Here is a 14,067-nt window from a genome sequence, read left to right on the forward strand (position 1 = left end):
AATGGAACGTGCGGTTTGGCATCAGGGGACTTGGGTTCAAACCTTAACTTTACTCCTTACTCTCTGGACCTTAATTTCCTCATCTGTAAAATTGGAGGGTTGAACTCAGTGACATGGGTACAGCTCGAAGTCTCTGAGCCCCTGATGGGAAGGGAGGCCTCCATTAGAGGGACGGATCTGGAATCAGGAAGACCCACCCCCAGGGATAGACAAGGGGTATTCATGTTCCCCTGTGTTTAAGGCCGACAGTTGAAGGTTTGAATTGAAATTTTTGTCTTTTTCAAGAAAAAGAGAAGGCTAGGGTTGGGGGCAAGGATCCATAAGGGAAATGGGTGGAGAAAGAGGAAGAAATTGAATCCGAATGGAGGACATGCTGACGGGGAGGGTCCTAGCCAGAGATCCTGACAGTGCATGGCAGGTCTAGGCAAGAACTAATAGGAAAGCAGCCCTACAAGCTTGGGAAGGGCCTGAGTGTTTACCACCTCTAGAACACAAGAACTCTAGAACTCCCCACCCACTCCTCCAAGCTTGAGGGGAATTGTTTGAAGACCAATCAACGGAAGTCTCACTTCACATACAAGGAAGTAGTAAAACATAAATTGGTTCTAATTGGTTAGAGATAATCCCTGTGTGCTCTCTGCTTACTAGTCATTAAAGAAGCTAGGACCTGGCCCTTATAAATGGTTGTCATAGATAGGATTTATTTCCGGACCAAGTCGAGGTTCTGCTCCCGCATAGTGTTTCTTTCTAACATCTTGTGAAGAGCCCTTTCCTCAGCATCTGCGAACACAACGATTCATAACCCCACTTGGCGGTCAGGAAAACCAGGCAAGGGTAGCAGGGAAAATGTGCCTCCCCACAGTGGATCCCATAGAAGGAAGAAAAGATGCTACTGCCTACCTAGTGAATTGTGGACTTTTGTAAATTGAGTCCCTTTCCCAAAACTAATCTAGGCATCTCCTGGCAGATTCTCTTTCCCTAATCACATCTGGATGGATCTGCATCCTGAACTTCACTGTCTTAAGATAATCTTGGAAGGAATTTATGAGTCAGAAGTGAGGAGTTCAGAGGTGAAATTCAAGTGTTGGAGCAGTAGAAAGAGATTATTTAGTGGAATCCCAGGAGATAGAGCATTGGGCCTGGAGTTGGGAAGTTCAAATCTGGCCTCAGATACTTATCAGAAGTATGACCCTAGGCATGTCACTTAACCTTAGTTTGCCTCCACTTCCTAAACTGTAAAATGGGGATGATAATAGCACCTATCTCACAAGGTAATTTTGAGGTTCAAAATGAGATAGCACTGGTAGTACCTGAAATGCACCTGGTAAGTCCCCCACTTTGTGTTCATCCAAAGATCCTAAAGTGTCTTATTGAGGTAGTGTTGCCCAGCTTCCTTTTCAGATAGCTAAGCTTAAAGTGACCCTGGACTATACATGTTCCCTGGAAGTACGTTAGTCCATTAAAAAAAAGTGACTGGGGGCAGCTGGATGGCTCAGTGGATTGAAAGCCAGGACTAGAGATGGGAGGTCCTGGGTTCAAATGTGGCCTCAGATACTTCCTATGTGACCCAGGGCAAGTCACTTATCCCCATTGCCTAGCCCTTACCATTCTCATGCCTTGAAACTCATTCACAGTATTGGTTCTAATATGGAAAGTAAGGGTTTTTTAAAAAAGAAGAAGAAATTTATTTGTTTTTTAAGCACTTACCTTCCGTCTTGGAGTCAATACTGTGTATTGGCTCCAAGGCAGAAGAGTGGTAAGGGTAGGCAATGGGGGTCAAGTGATTTGCCCAGGGTCACACAGCTAGGAAGTGGCTAAGGCCAGATTTGAACCTAGGACCTCCCATCTCTAGGCCTGACTCTCAATCCACTGAGCTACCCAGCTGCCCCCCAAAAGAAGAAATTTTTAAAGTGACTAAGAAACAAAAATAAAAATAAAAAGTGACTACACCATGACCCTTTTTCATTGTGAAGTGGCAAGTGGGGTCACAAAGTCAAACCTGGAAGACAATGAAGTATTTATAGAGGATGCTTGCTGTAGCTATGAAATATTCCAGACCAAAGCATAGAGTTCTAGAATTGGTTCTAGTGAAGTATGAGCAGGGGTTTCTCCTAAGACCTTCCTCTCCTAAGGATAATTTTGTTTAGTTAGGGGTTTGGGAAAGAGGTTCTTGAAAATCTTCACTTTTCACCTGGAGACAGGAGGTCCTGGGTTCAAATCCTTCCTCAGATATATCTCACCTGTGTGACCCTGGGCAAGTCACTTAACTCCATTGCCTTACCACTCTTTTGCCTTAGAACCCATACTTGGTATCGATTCTAAATCAGAAGATAAGGGTTAAAAATAATTTTTTTTTATTTTAAAAAGGAAAAAGAAAATCTTCACCTTTCCAGGCAAGTTCAGAATTCTCTCTAAAGCAAAAGCAATGTTTCCTATTCCCAGAAGTTAGCTAAGGAGGGTGGAGATGGCTGGAAGGGGATTGCTGGGAGGTTTTTAATGATTGTCTGAAGAAAGATAAATTAGTACTATCCTAGTGTGGCCTGGCTGATCTTTCTGTCTAAGGGAACACTGGAGAAAGTTTCCTTTGTTCTATAAACAGGATGCTGCTGTCTGTTGCCCTGTGGTCCTGTACTCCAAGGGAGTTTGGCATTCTTCTATTGTATCCTGCCCATCCTGCTTCCTGTTCCCACTTCCTTTGGTTCCACTAATTTCCAATGGAGATCTTGGATCATGTGTCTCCCTTGGGCATGAGAACTGCCCTGCCCAGGCTGATTTACTTTGAAGACTCCAAGCCCATGTTTCTTCAGACCTTAGCACAATGCCTTGCACATAATAAATAGTAGTTAAGCTGAATTGTATTCTCAACCTCAGAGGAACAATTTCCCAATGCCTGGGGTATGTGACACCCTTGGATCTTTGGCACTGCAGCCTCTTTGGGGAACATTGTCTATCCCATGACCAGTCCCTCTGTTCCTTTACCCTTCACCTTTCATTCTGTGTTTCCATTAGCTACATGGAAATAAACACAGAAGTTGATCTCTCTCTCTCTCTCTCTCTCTCACACACACACACACACACACACACACACACACACACAGAAGAGACCAGCTTGAGGGAGCTCAATTTCTCAGCAGAGTCCTAAGGCCCTGATAAGCATTCTAATTCTCATAGTCCCCAAACTGTGCTGACCCTTGGGATTAAGAATGTGTGTACATGCTGCTTCCTCACCAAGTTCAAAGTCTTCCCACCTCCCATCCCCACTCCATCGAGGATCTGCAGGACAGGTAGCTCTGTAGCTACTTGAGTGGGCCATTTGGTTTAACATTTAGGGTGGGCCCCGAGCCAGGAAGGGAAACAGTTTTCTAAATTCCTCCAGGGCATAGCATTGGTCAGTGGTGATCTCAGCTTTCATCCATGACCCCCCTCACCCTTCTAGCCGGGGTCTGATGTCAACAGGAAATAAAACTGATGCAATTCAATGTAAGACCAGCTCAGTGCACATGCTCCAGCTCAGGTCCCACCCTTCCTGCCCTCCAGGCTCCACCCTTCCCTCTTGTTCCCTCTTAGTGAAGTGGGAGCTCTGGTACTACAAAGCTAGGGGAACCTGGCCCAGAAAATTCCAGCATTGGCTGTAGGGCATGGGGGAGGGAACAGACTGAGATATCTGGTGTCCAAATCAATCTGCAGCTATATGGATATTAGAGCTAGGGAGAGGAAAAGTATGTACCTGCTTATGCCAGGCTAGCCTGAAAACTTTTCTTTTGTATGCCTCAAACCCAAGGGGTCTGCCTTATTCTTGCAGCTAGGGGAGGGCAAGTTTCTATTTTAAATATGGATAGAAGTTGTGTCTACCTCTTTGATGTTTGTGCTTTGTGATATTTGGCCTGGGTTTACTAGGCTGATCCCAGACATATTAGAGTAAAACCCTTTTTTCCAGAGTTGGGCGGGGCTTTCCTCACGCCACTGATGACATCATCAGTGTTTGGACCTGAGCCCTCCATTTCAGGGCTTCATGCTTTTCAGTGTGGGAGTTGCCCTTCTCTTCCGTGCAGCAGTTGGTGAAGCTTTCTTTTTGCACCAACCCTGTGAGTTGGGCTAAACCTCACTGGCTTCAGAGGTTAATAACAGGGTAGTAACTAGCTATCACCTCCAAACCTCACAATGAGTCAGGGCCCCCACCCTATTGCAGGGTTCCTTTCCCAGGAAGAGATGCAGAGTGGGCTCTGGTGTTAACTGTGATCTCTTGGGACACACCCTGACCCATTACTCCCAGAATCTTGCCTAGACGCTCACCACAGAGTCTGGAAAACCGAGTGGTGAGCTCTGAGGGCGTGGAGAGTTAATGAGCTTAGAAAGCTAAGGAAATGGTTTTATTCCAAACCCTTGACCCTCTACTCCTCCGCCTTATGCTCTGGAGACCCTTCAGTTGTTGGTTTGAATTTGGTCCACGCTGTCACTCCAGTGGTTGCTGCCACCACCTGATTTGCTTGTAATCTTAGTTGCACAGATGTACACGGATGTCTTTCAGTGATACACTTATTTATTCGAGGGCCCTAAAGCCTACTTGGTGGCTGTTTATAATGAACAAATACTAGCTAAGCACTCATTCAGTGCATAGCACTGTACTGGACACTAGGGTGCTGTCCCCAGAACAGAGGAACTGACAGACCTAGGAGAGAAGCTGAGAAGGACTGCCCACAAGACCAGAAATACACATGTTTTGTAAGATTTGCCATGTTACCTTTGTTGGTCCTAACGTTAGATTTGGAGCTGGGAGAGATGTTAAAAGCCTCTAGTTCAACCCTATTGTTTAATTCTCTGAAACCCAAGGTCTTACAAATAGCATCAGAGAGAGACAGTATTTGAACCCAGGTCTTGTTTTTTAACATCATGCCTATAATGAGGTGTTCTGCCTTAGGATGAACCACTGGAGTGGGAGAAACCGATCCTGTCTCAAACTGAGATTGAGCGGAAGATTAAGGAATATAACAGCCAGATCAACAGTAACCTCTTCATGAGCCTGGTAAGCCTCACAGTGGGGAGGGAATTTAGATGAGAGCAGGATGGGAGCAGAGAGGGGTCTCTTCCCTAGCTCTGGGGTCACAAGATCTCATTTTGTTTCTGAGTAAATCCTGTCCTCTGCTCTGTACACCCTGGACATGTCCTAGCATCCCACCACCAAGTCCTGAACACTTCTCTTTCTTTCCCCCAGAACAAGGATGGTTCCTATACGGGTTTCATCAAGGTACAGCTGAAGCTTGTGCGCCCGGTATCTGTGCCTGCTACCAAGAAGCCACCCTCCTTGCAGGATGCCAAGCGACCCATTGGGAAGAACCAAGCAGTGAAGCGCCGTACCTCCTTTTATCTCCCCAAAGACACAGTCAAGCACCTGCATGTGTTGTCCCGAACACGGGCCCGAGAGGTCATCGAAGCACTCCTCCGAAAATTCCTAGTGGTAGATAATCCCCGAAAATTTGCCCTATTTGAGCGGGCAGAGCGCCATGACCAAGGTAGAATTCCTACCCAGCAACCTTTTCTCCTCCCCTAATTACTTTTTTTTTTAACCCTTTCTTTTTGTCTTAGTAACAACTCTCAGACAGAAGGGCAAGGGCTAGGCTATTGGGATTAAATGATTTGCCCAGGGTCATACAAGTAGAAAGTGTCCGAGGCCAGATTTGAACCAAAATCCTCCTGACTCCAGGCCTGGTGCTCTATCCACTATGCCACCTAGCTGCCCATATTACTTTTTATCTTTTTCCACTTTGTTGACAGCCAGGATACTGAGGTCCCTTTTCCAGAAAAGTGACTCATTTACTGTGGGCTCTTCCGAGTTAAAAAACTGGCAGAGGGGATTAGACTGAGTTGATTATATTGGATTCTTGATGGTCTTTAAAGCCTTTGTAGCTCTAAAAATGGGGTAATTTGGGGATTGTGCCTTGCAGTGTACCTTCGGAAGCTCTCGGATGATGAACAACCTTTGCGATTACGCCTGCTCGCTGGACCCAGTGAAAAAGCCTTGAGTTTTGTCCTAAAGGAAAATGAAACCGGAGATGTTAATGTAAGTATTGATTCCACTCCAACAGAGGATTGGGGAAGCATTAGGCCTCATTCCATGCTGTGTGTTGGGAGGACCCAGGCCATTTCCACATGCCTGTCCATGCTCATTAAATTCCCATTGGTTGTAGCCAGAGCAGGTTGAGGTGAGAGGGAGAGTAAGATATAGCAAAATCTGTCTACATCATGGAACGATGCCCATAAACCAATCATACCCTTTCACCCAGCAATACCACTCCTAAGTCTGTATACCAAATAGATCAGAGATAGGAGAAAAGGAACTACTTGCATGAAAATATTTTGAGCAGCTCTTTTTGTGGTGGTGAAGAATTAGGAACTGAGGTGGGATGTCCATCAATTGGGAAATGGCTAAACAAGTTGTGATATATGGCTGTGATGAAATATTATTGTGCCATAAGAAATGATGAACAGGATGAGTTTAAAAAAAAAAAAAGCTGGAAAGATTTCTATGAACTAATGCAAAATGAAGTGAGCAGAACCAAGAGAACACTGTATACAGTAACAGAAATATTGCAAAATTATCAACTGTGAAGTACTAAACTATTATCAGAAAAACAAGGTTCCAAGATAACCCCAAGGGCCTCATGATAAAAGGTATCTTTGAACCTATTTTGGTATTAAGGGAAGCGGAAAAATAAAATTAAAAGCACCAAAGTCTGCCTTCGGCGACTCCTAGAATAAAGGATAAGGAAGGTTTGTTTTACCATCTGGTGTGAAACATTCTTCTGAATGACTGAGTTGGAAACAATAGGGCCTAGGGATAAGTATTAATCAGACTTAAGTCACAGGGCTTCTCAGTGCATTAAGTACCTCATATCTGTCTTTAACCCTTAGTGGGATGCCTTCAGCATGCCTGAATTACATAATTTCCTTCGTATCCTGCAACGGGAAGAAGAAGAACACGTTCGACAAATTTTGCAAAAGTATTCTCGTTGCCGACAGAAGATGCAGGAAGCACTAGGAGCCCGCCCCCTAGGATGACCCCTCTGGCCTTCTCCTTCTTGACCCCAGAGTCAAGATTGCTTAAAGGCTTCAGAGGCCACCAGGCCGAGTGGATGAAGGGCAGCACATGGGGGGTGGCGGGGGGCAGCACAGAATGGATGTCATGAATGTGTCTGGACCTGAAGAGTGAGTGTGTGTGGGGGCTTCCCAGCTAAAGGGAAGCTAGCTAGGTGTGTGGGGCCATAGAATGTCCTTCATGTAGCATCATGGCTGCTACTTTGGAATGACAGAGGCTAAAAAGTCCTCTTTTAAAATATTGACTCATCGTGATACTTTTAGGAGGATGGTTGGGGTTGGGTTTAAAGAGCACAATCAAAGGGGCAGCTAGGTGGATAGAGTGAGTGGATAGAGCACCAGACCTGGAGTCAGGAGGACCTGGGTTTAAATCTGGCTTCAGATACTTCCCAGCTATGTGACCCTGGGCAAGTCACTTAACCCCCATTGCCTAGCCCTTGCCCTTCTGTCTTAAAAGTTGTTATGGGACAAAAAGTAAGGGTTTAAAAAAAAAAAACAACCAAACACAATCTTATCAGTTTGTGTCATTCTCTGTCCCTTCTGACCCTTCCCTCAACCCCCCCAAGAAAGTATCCTTAGCCCTGAGAATTCCAAGGGAGCTCTCAAGTAGAGCTCCCAGGTGGTGAGAGTCTTGGTCTACTCTGCATGGCTCAAAGATGGCAGCCAAAGGAGACCCTGTTGGCTTGTTTTAGAGAGGCTGTGTTAGTCCCGGCTGAACACACCTGAGACAATTTCATTCTGTATGGAATAGCTAAACATGACGGCTCTCTGAGGGCCAAGTTTTAATATCCGTGGGATTATACGGGTATAGGACCAACCCCACTGAAATGAAAGCTCAAGAGCTCACGATATATATAGGGGCCCTTAAGTAGAAGAGAAGGAAAATGGGTTTTATTTCAGTGATAACCTTTGGAGATCTAAGGTCTACCCCAGCAAGCACCCCTGTCATCCCTGTCACCCTGTCACGAGGACAAGACTGCTCGCTGGAGATGCAGTTCTGGTGAATGAGAAGGTCAGAAGGGAGCCTCCCCAGCCAAAGGGCTCCCATTGCTGCTGCCAGGCTCTAAGGGGGTGGCCACTAGCCCAAGGTGCTAACTGGAGGGAGGGCATTTCCCTCCCACTATGTGTCAGGATTTGCATGTAACGTATGGCATGTTTCTTAATCTCAGCTGAGTGACTCCCAGGCGGAGACCTTGAGTGTGTGGGACCTGTGGATGACTGCTGGGTGTGTTACAATAAGGGCCTGGGGCCCAAGAGGAATCGGGAATAAAGCTTGGGCCGATCATTCTGCCTCTGATTTCACTGTCCGCCATACTCGGTGCCACAAATATTTAGTGCTGCTGCTGTGCGTGTTCCTAATGTCATTAGGTGCTGGGTGAGTTTCGATGGGTGCTTTGAATATTTCACTGATGCTCTTCCCCTACCCTTTCTATCACCGTGCAACTCCCCAGTGACTCACCACCCACAATAAGAAAGATTTTAACAAATGACAGCCAAGCAAAACAAAACCTCTTGGTTAGGGCAGAAAATGTATGCTAATCCCACTACTATAGCCCACTGTGCCCCGCTAAAAGGCAGGAAGCAGCTGAGTGGGTGTCCTGGATACGCTCTTCTGATACACATCTTTGTGGAACTGACACTTTAGGGATGACATGAATATAATTGTAGCATGACATTACATGGCTCCATGAATATGCTGCAATATTATTACGCTGTAAAAATGGAATGAAAATAAAAAAGCACTGTGTGCCAAGCACTAGGGATCAAATCTAACATCCAGGCAGCATCTACCCTCGGGAGGAAGAGCTTCAAATGAGGGACATCAGCCACTCGGGGCAGAGTGATGGGTAAGATCTGGGAAGGCAGGGATGCAACTGAATGGAACAATAGGGCAGCCCCTGTAGATGAGCTTTCCAGAGGTGATGGCAGTGTTGGAAAGGGTAGAAGGGAGCCTGACAGGAAGAGAAAATTGTCAGGGTGAACAGGTTGCCTTGGACTCCATTCCAGGAGCTAGGGAAGACGGGCGAACAGATGCAAAGTAAAGGGAGTGGAATCAGGAACATTCACTTTATTTTTTTTTTCCCATGGTTACATGATTCTGGTTGTTTCTCCTTCCCCTCCCACCCCAGCCCAGCTCACAAGCAATTCCCCTGGGTTATATATGTATTGTCACTCGAGACTTATTTCCATATTACTCTTTTTATAAATGAGTAATCTTTTCAAACCAAAGCCTCCAATCACATCCATATAAACAAGTGATGTCATGTTTTTCTTCTGCATTTCTACTCCCACAGTTCTTTCTCTTGATGTAGATAGTGCTCTTGTCAGTCCCTCAGGATTGTCCTGGATCACTGCATTGCTTTTAGGAGCAAAGTCAATTAAATTTGATCCTCCCACAGTGTTTCAGTTACTGTATACAATGTTCTCCTGGAGGAACATTCACTTTAGAAGTGACTAGGGACCAAACAAGTGAAAGGGCAGCAGAACCATAATGTCCTCAAAGAAGGAAAAAAGTCTGCTTCCCAGGGGTGAGGAATATTCTGACTATAACTTCAAACTAGCTTCAGATTATTTTGCTGAATTTTTTCTAATTACAAAGAATAACTCCAGGATTAGGGCAGGGAGAGTGGAAAATACAAAATGCATTTTTAGGGGCAACTAGATGGCTCAGTGGATAGAGAGCCAGACCTGGAAATTTCAAATTGATGGAATACTACATGGGAGGTACTAGGTATAAGTAGTCTTTGTTCTACTCAGAGAGACAGAAAAAATCTTAAGATGATTAAAGAGCCTAACAACCAAGAGGATCAGGAAAGGCTTTGCTCAGTTGGAGGAGTGAAGTTGAGAAATCTGGAGAGAGAATATGATAGGAATTGGAACATGAGAGACAGAGGGAAGAGAATATAACAGCAAAGGTTTTTTTTGTTGTTTTTTTTAAACTTACTTCTGTCTTAGAATCACTACTGTGTAAGGACTAGGCAATGAGGGTTAAGTGACTTGCCCGGGGTCACACAGCTAAGACAAAGTTTCCTTTTTATATTAGACTCAAAATAGTGATGCCATGGTCTAGTAAGGAGGAAGAGCATACCTTTGAGGGGAAATAAGCTTGGGTTTGGACCAGATCTCCAAAGGTCAATGCCAGATCTACAAGTAGCCAGTGAGTAAGCACTAGTCACGCTAGTGACGGCACTAAATGAAAATGGGGGAGGAATAGTTTGTAAATATCTTGGATCAGCAAACAGGAGTATTTCTGAGAATAGAAAATAACTTCCAAAAAAAAAAAATCATGTAGTTTTTGGTTGAGATCAGCATAGAATGCCAGAAGCTTCTGGCCTAAAAATGATTCTGTGGCAAGTATGTGAGGGATACTTAGTCATCAAAGCTTGTAGAAGCATGAGGAGTGGATGTCCACCTCGGCCTGGCCTTTGGGACATTGTCGCCCTTTTTCTATCTTTATGCTATGTCACCTCTGGTCATTGGCTTCATGGCCCCTTCAACCTTTGGTTCTCACTCCATAAAGAATTCCATTAGTTAGAAGAACCTTGGTCTTAGAGGGTAAATTTCCCTGCAGGTAAATTCGAAGAAAAATGAGGAATTTTCAGAAAGAAAGGAAAATGAGATGATACTTGAAAGTACTTGGCACAGTGCCTTGTACAAAGGAGGCTATATAAATGCTAGCTGTTTCTATTATTATTAGAGAAAATCTTCAGCTCCAGGCTGTCTAGAAAGGTTCATAGAATTTGAGCTCAGAGGAAACTTCTAGTCCAATTTCCTCATTTTGTACATGTGAAAACTGAGGATGTTGAAAATTGGAAACTGAGGCCCAAAGAGGTTAGGTGGCTTACCAACAGAGCTTGTAAATTACCAAGACTGGATTTGAACTCATATCTTCCTGATTCCAGGTCCAGTGCTCTATCTACTGCACCAGTTAGCTGCCACTAGCCTGAACTGGGGTGGTGGCAGTATCAATAGTAGAGAAAAAGCACATGCAAGAGAAATTATGGAGTTAGGTCAAAGGAGCCTAAGCATAATTCCATGGTTGTAAACCAGGAAGATAGAAAAAAATGCTGTTGTCATTGAAAGACATAGGAAAGTTTGGGAAAGGAATGAGTCTGGGGAAGAGATAATGAGTTCTCTCTTGAACATGTTGAATTTGACGTGTCTACAGAATACCCAGTTTGACATATCCAATAAATGGGAGTAGATGCACTATTAGAACTCAGGGACATTAAGGCTGGATATCTAGATTTTAAAGTCATTTGCATAGAGATGATTACGAATCTATGGGAGCTGATGAAGATGTCAAGTAAAAGAATACTTAGATAGGAGGTCTTAGGTTCAAATCTAGCCTCAGACACTTCCCAGATGTGTGACCCAGGACAAGTCACTTAACCCCATTGCCCAGCCCTTACAGATCTTTTCCCTTGGAACCAATACACAATAGTGAAGGTAAAGGTTTAAAAAAAAAAAAAAGAAAAGAAAGGATATTTAGAGAAAAAGGAATAGAAATAGCAAAAGGAAAGGAGGACCAAGAAAACCAAGAGAGAATAGTATCAGAACATCCCAGAAAGGAAAGAGTATCCAGAAGAATAGAGGGTGTTCAACAGTGCCAAATGTCACACCAAGTTCAAGAAGGAAGAACCTTGAGAAAAAGCCATCCATATCCAATACACGCACCATCAGGAATCAAGATCACAGCCACAGGCTGTCCTGCCTTCCAAACATGTGTCCAGTTTGCTATATCCACGGCCTCCAAGATGTGTGGTTGGATTGGAGCCATTTATGGGAAAGATAAAATGTAGTGCACCTTCCCCCCTCAGGAAATCAAGTAATCTACCAAACAGTATTTATTTGCTTATTTGTTATTTATATGTATCAGTCACTATATTGGGCAACGGGGATACAAGATACAAAGACTGCAACACAGTCCCTGCTCTCAAGACACTTAGATTCTAAGGAGGAGACATGCCCAGGGTCACACAGATAGTTACAAAGTAATTTTAAAGAGAAGCAGGAAAAGCCTTCAAAAGGAGACTGCCAAACTAATTTTTTTTTTTTTTAAACCCTCACCTTCTGTCTTAGAATCAATACTGTGTATTGGTTCCAAGGCAGAAGAGCAGTAAAGGCTAGGCAAATGGGGAGTCAAGTGACCTGCCCAGGGTCACACAGCTAGGAAGTGTCTGAGGTCAGATTTGAACCAAGAACCTCCCATGGCCAGGTCTGACTCAATATCCACTGAGCCACATAGCTGCCTCCAGTACCTTTGTACCCTTAAGTTTCTGTCCACTCTTCTCATGAATGTTCTGGGTATGAATGGAGAACTTGTCTCAGGCTTATGGGGAAAATGTTTTGTAGCTACTGTTCTTATAAGCAATTTTGGTAAATGCTGTTGTTTTAAGCCAATTATCTCTACTGATTGATGTTAATGGAAAGTGGTGGCTCATGAGCTAAAGTTCTCTGCCACCATGCACAGCCTACCCCTTATAAATGGAGGTAATTGCCCCCCTGAAAAATAGCCCAGAGAGATAGCTATCTTGACTAGCCAGACATTTTAATTCTAAACTTTTGCAACCAAAAAATGATCACCTATAAAAATTCTCACTTTTGTGTGCCTAAACTTGGAGAAAGAATTTTCTAATATGTTTTAAAATCTTCCACATCTTAAAACTGAAGAGTCTCAGTGGGTCTTAAACTTATTTCTTAAAAAATAAAAAATGTAACTTAAGTAGTTTGCAAGAACTATTTAATATTGGGAGATGGAAATTTACTAGCCTAATTTCTTTTCTTTCTTTCTTTCTTTTTTTTTTTTAAACCCTTACCTTCCATTTTGGAATCAATACTGTGCATTGGTTCCAATGAAGAAGAACAGTAAGAGCTAGGCAATGGAGGTTAAGTGATTTGCCCAGAGTCACAGAGCTAGGGACTAGCCTACTTTCAACAATTGGTGAGTAGGATTGAAAAATGAGTATCATGAGTTACTAAATCACTGCTTCCATATCTTTTTCAGTTATAGCCATGAATACCAAATATGGAAACAAAGTGGGCATAAAAAGACTTTTGAATCACTGTCTTACAAACTGTTAAACCAAGATTTAAAAAAACATGGAAACATTTGATCACATTGCATGCTAAAATATGAATAATACTTATTTTAATTAGTACATGTTATATATAATTCTATTGTTTATTCAATCTTTCTTACCCTTAAAACTTCTGTTCTGAACCATGAGTTATATAATATATATATATATATATTGGCACATGTATGTAACTTGTAAATAAGTATACACATACTGGGGATGCATGCTCAAAAATGTTTTTATGGATAAGTGGTATCTAATCAAAAAAATTTGAGGCCCACTGTTTGAGACATTTGAATGTTATAATCATAGGCTCATAACTAGAGCTAAAGGAATGATGCCTTCATTTTCCAGGTGTTGAAATCTAAGTCCTTAGAGTTGAACTGATATGTTCAAGGTCACAGAGGTGATAATTATTAAATAATAATTCTACTAATAATAATAACAACAAGAATTTATGTAGCACTTTAGGCTTTGTAAAAGGTATTACAAATACAATCTCATCTGATTCTAACAACCTTGAGAGGCAATGCAATTATTATCCCCATTTGAGAGATGAGAAAATGGAAGCAGACAGAAGTTAAGTAATGTGCCCAGGCTCACATCCTAGTGAGTGACTGAAGGCGGATTCGAAGTCGGGGCCCCGGGTTTCAGGTCTAGCATCACACTACCTCTTATCTGTTCTCTGTTAAATCTACTCTTCTCCAGGGTAGACTTTCCAAGTTTCTGTAGCTGCTTCCATCCATTCAGCAATGCAACACTGACTTCCAAATCCCAGTGCCTGGCCCTGAAGGGGTTGGGAGAGAGCGTGCCCTCCTGATTTACAGTCTAAGATGAAGAATAAGACACAAATATATATCTATTATATATATATGTCATATATGTGTATATATAC

General features: G+C 43.2%; 1 protein-coding gene across 2 annotated transcripts in view; it reads left to right on the forward strand.

The window, feature by feature from the left end:
- The window catches only part of RASSF1 (Ras association domain family member 1), a 36,344-nt gene extending 28,881 nt beyond the window's left edge, over positions 1–7,463 (forward strand). For both annotated transcript variants that reach the window (XM_044676696.1, XM_044676776.1), the window contains 4 exons: positions 4,919–5,023; positions 5,213–5,510; positions 5,943–6,058; positions 6,910–7,463. In XM_044676696.1, coding sequence (XP_044532631.1) covers positions 4,919–5,023; positions 5,213–5,510; positions 5,943–6,058; positions 6,910–7,056 — 666 coding nt within the window. In that variant the 3' untranslated portion in view covers positions 7,057–7,463. The remainder of the gene's footprint in view (positions 1–4,918; positions 5,024–5,212; positions 5,511–5,942; positions 6,059–6,909) is intronic.
- The last annotated feature ends 6,604 nt before the right edge of the window (positions 7,464–14,067 follow it).

This window comes from Gracilinanus agilis, chromosome 1 (assembly GCF_016433145.1).
Source record: "Gracilinanus agilis isolate LMUSP501 chromosome 1, AgileGrace, whole genome shotgun sequence".
In the NCBI taxonomy this organism is placed as follows: domain Eukaryota; kingdom Metazoa; phylum Chordata; class Mammalia; order Didelphimorphia; family Didelphidae; genus Gracilinanus; species Gracilinanus agilis.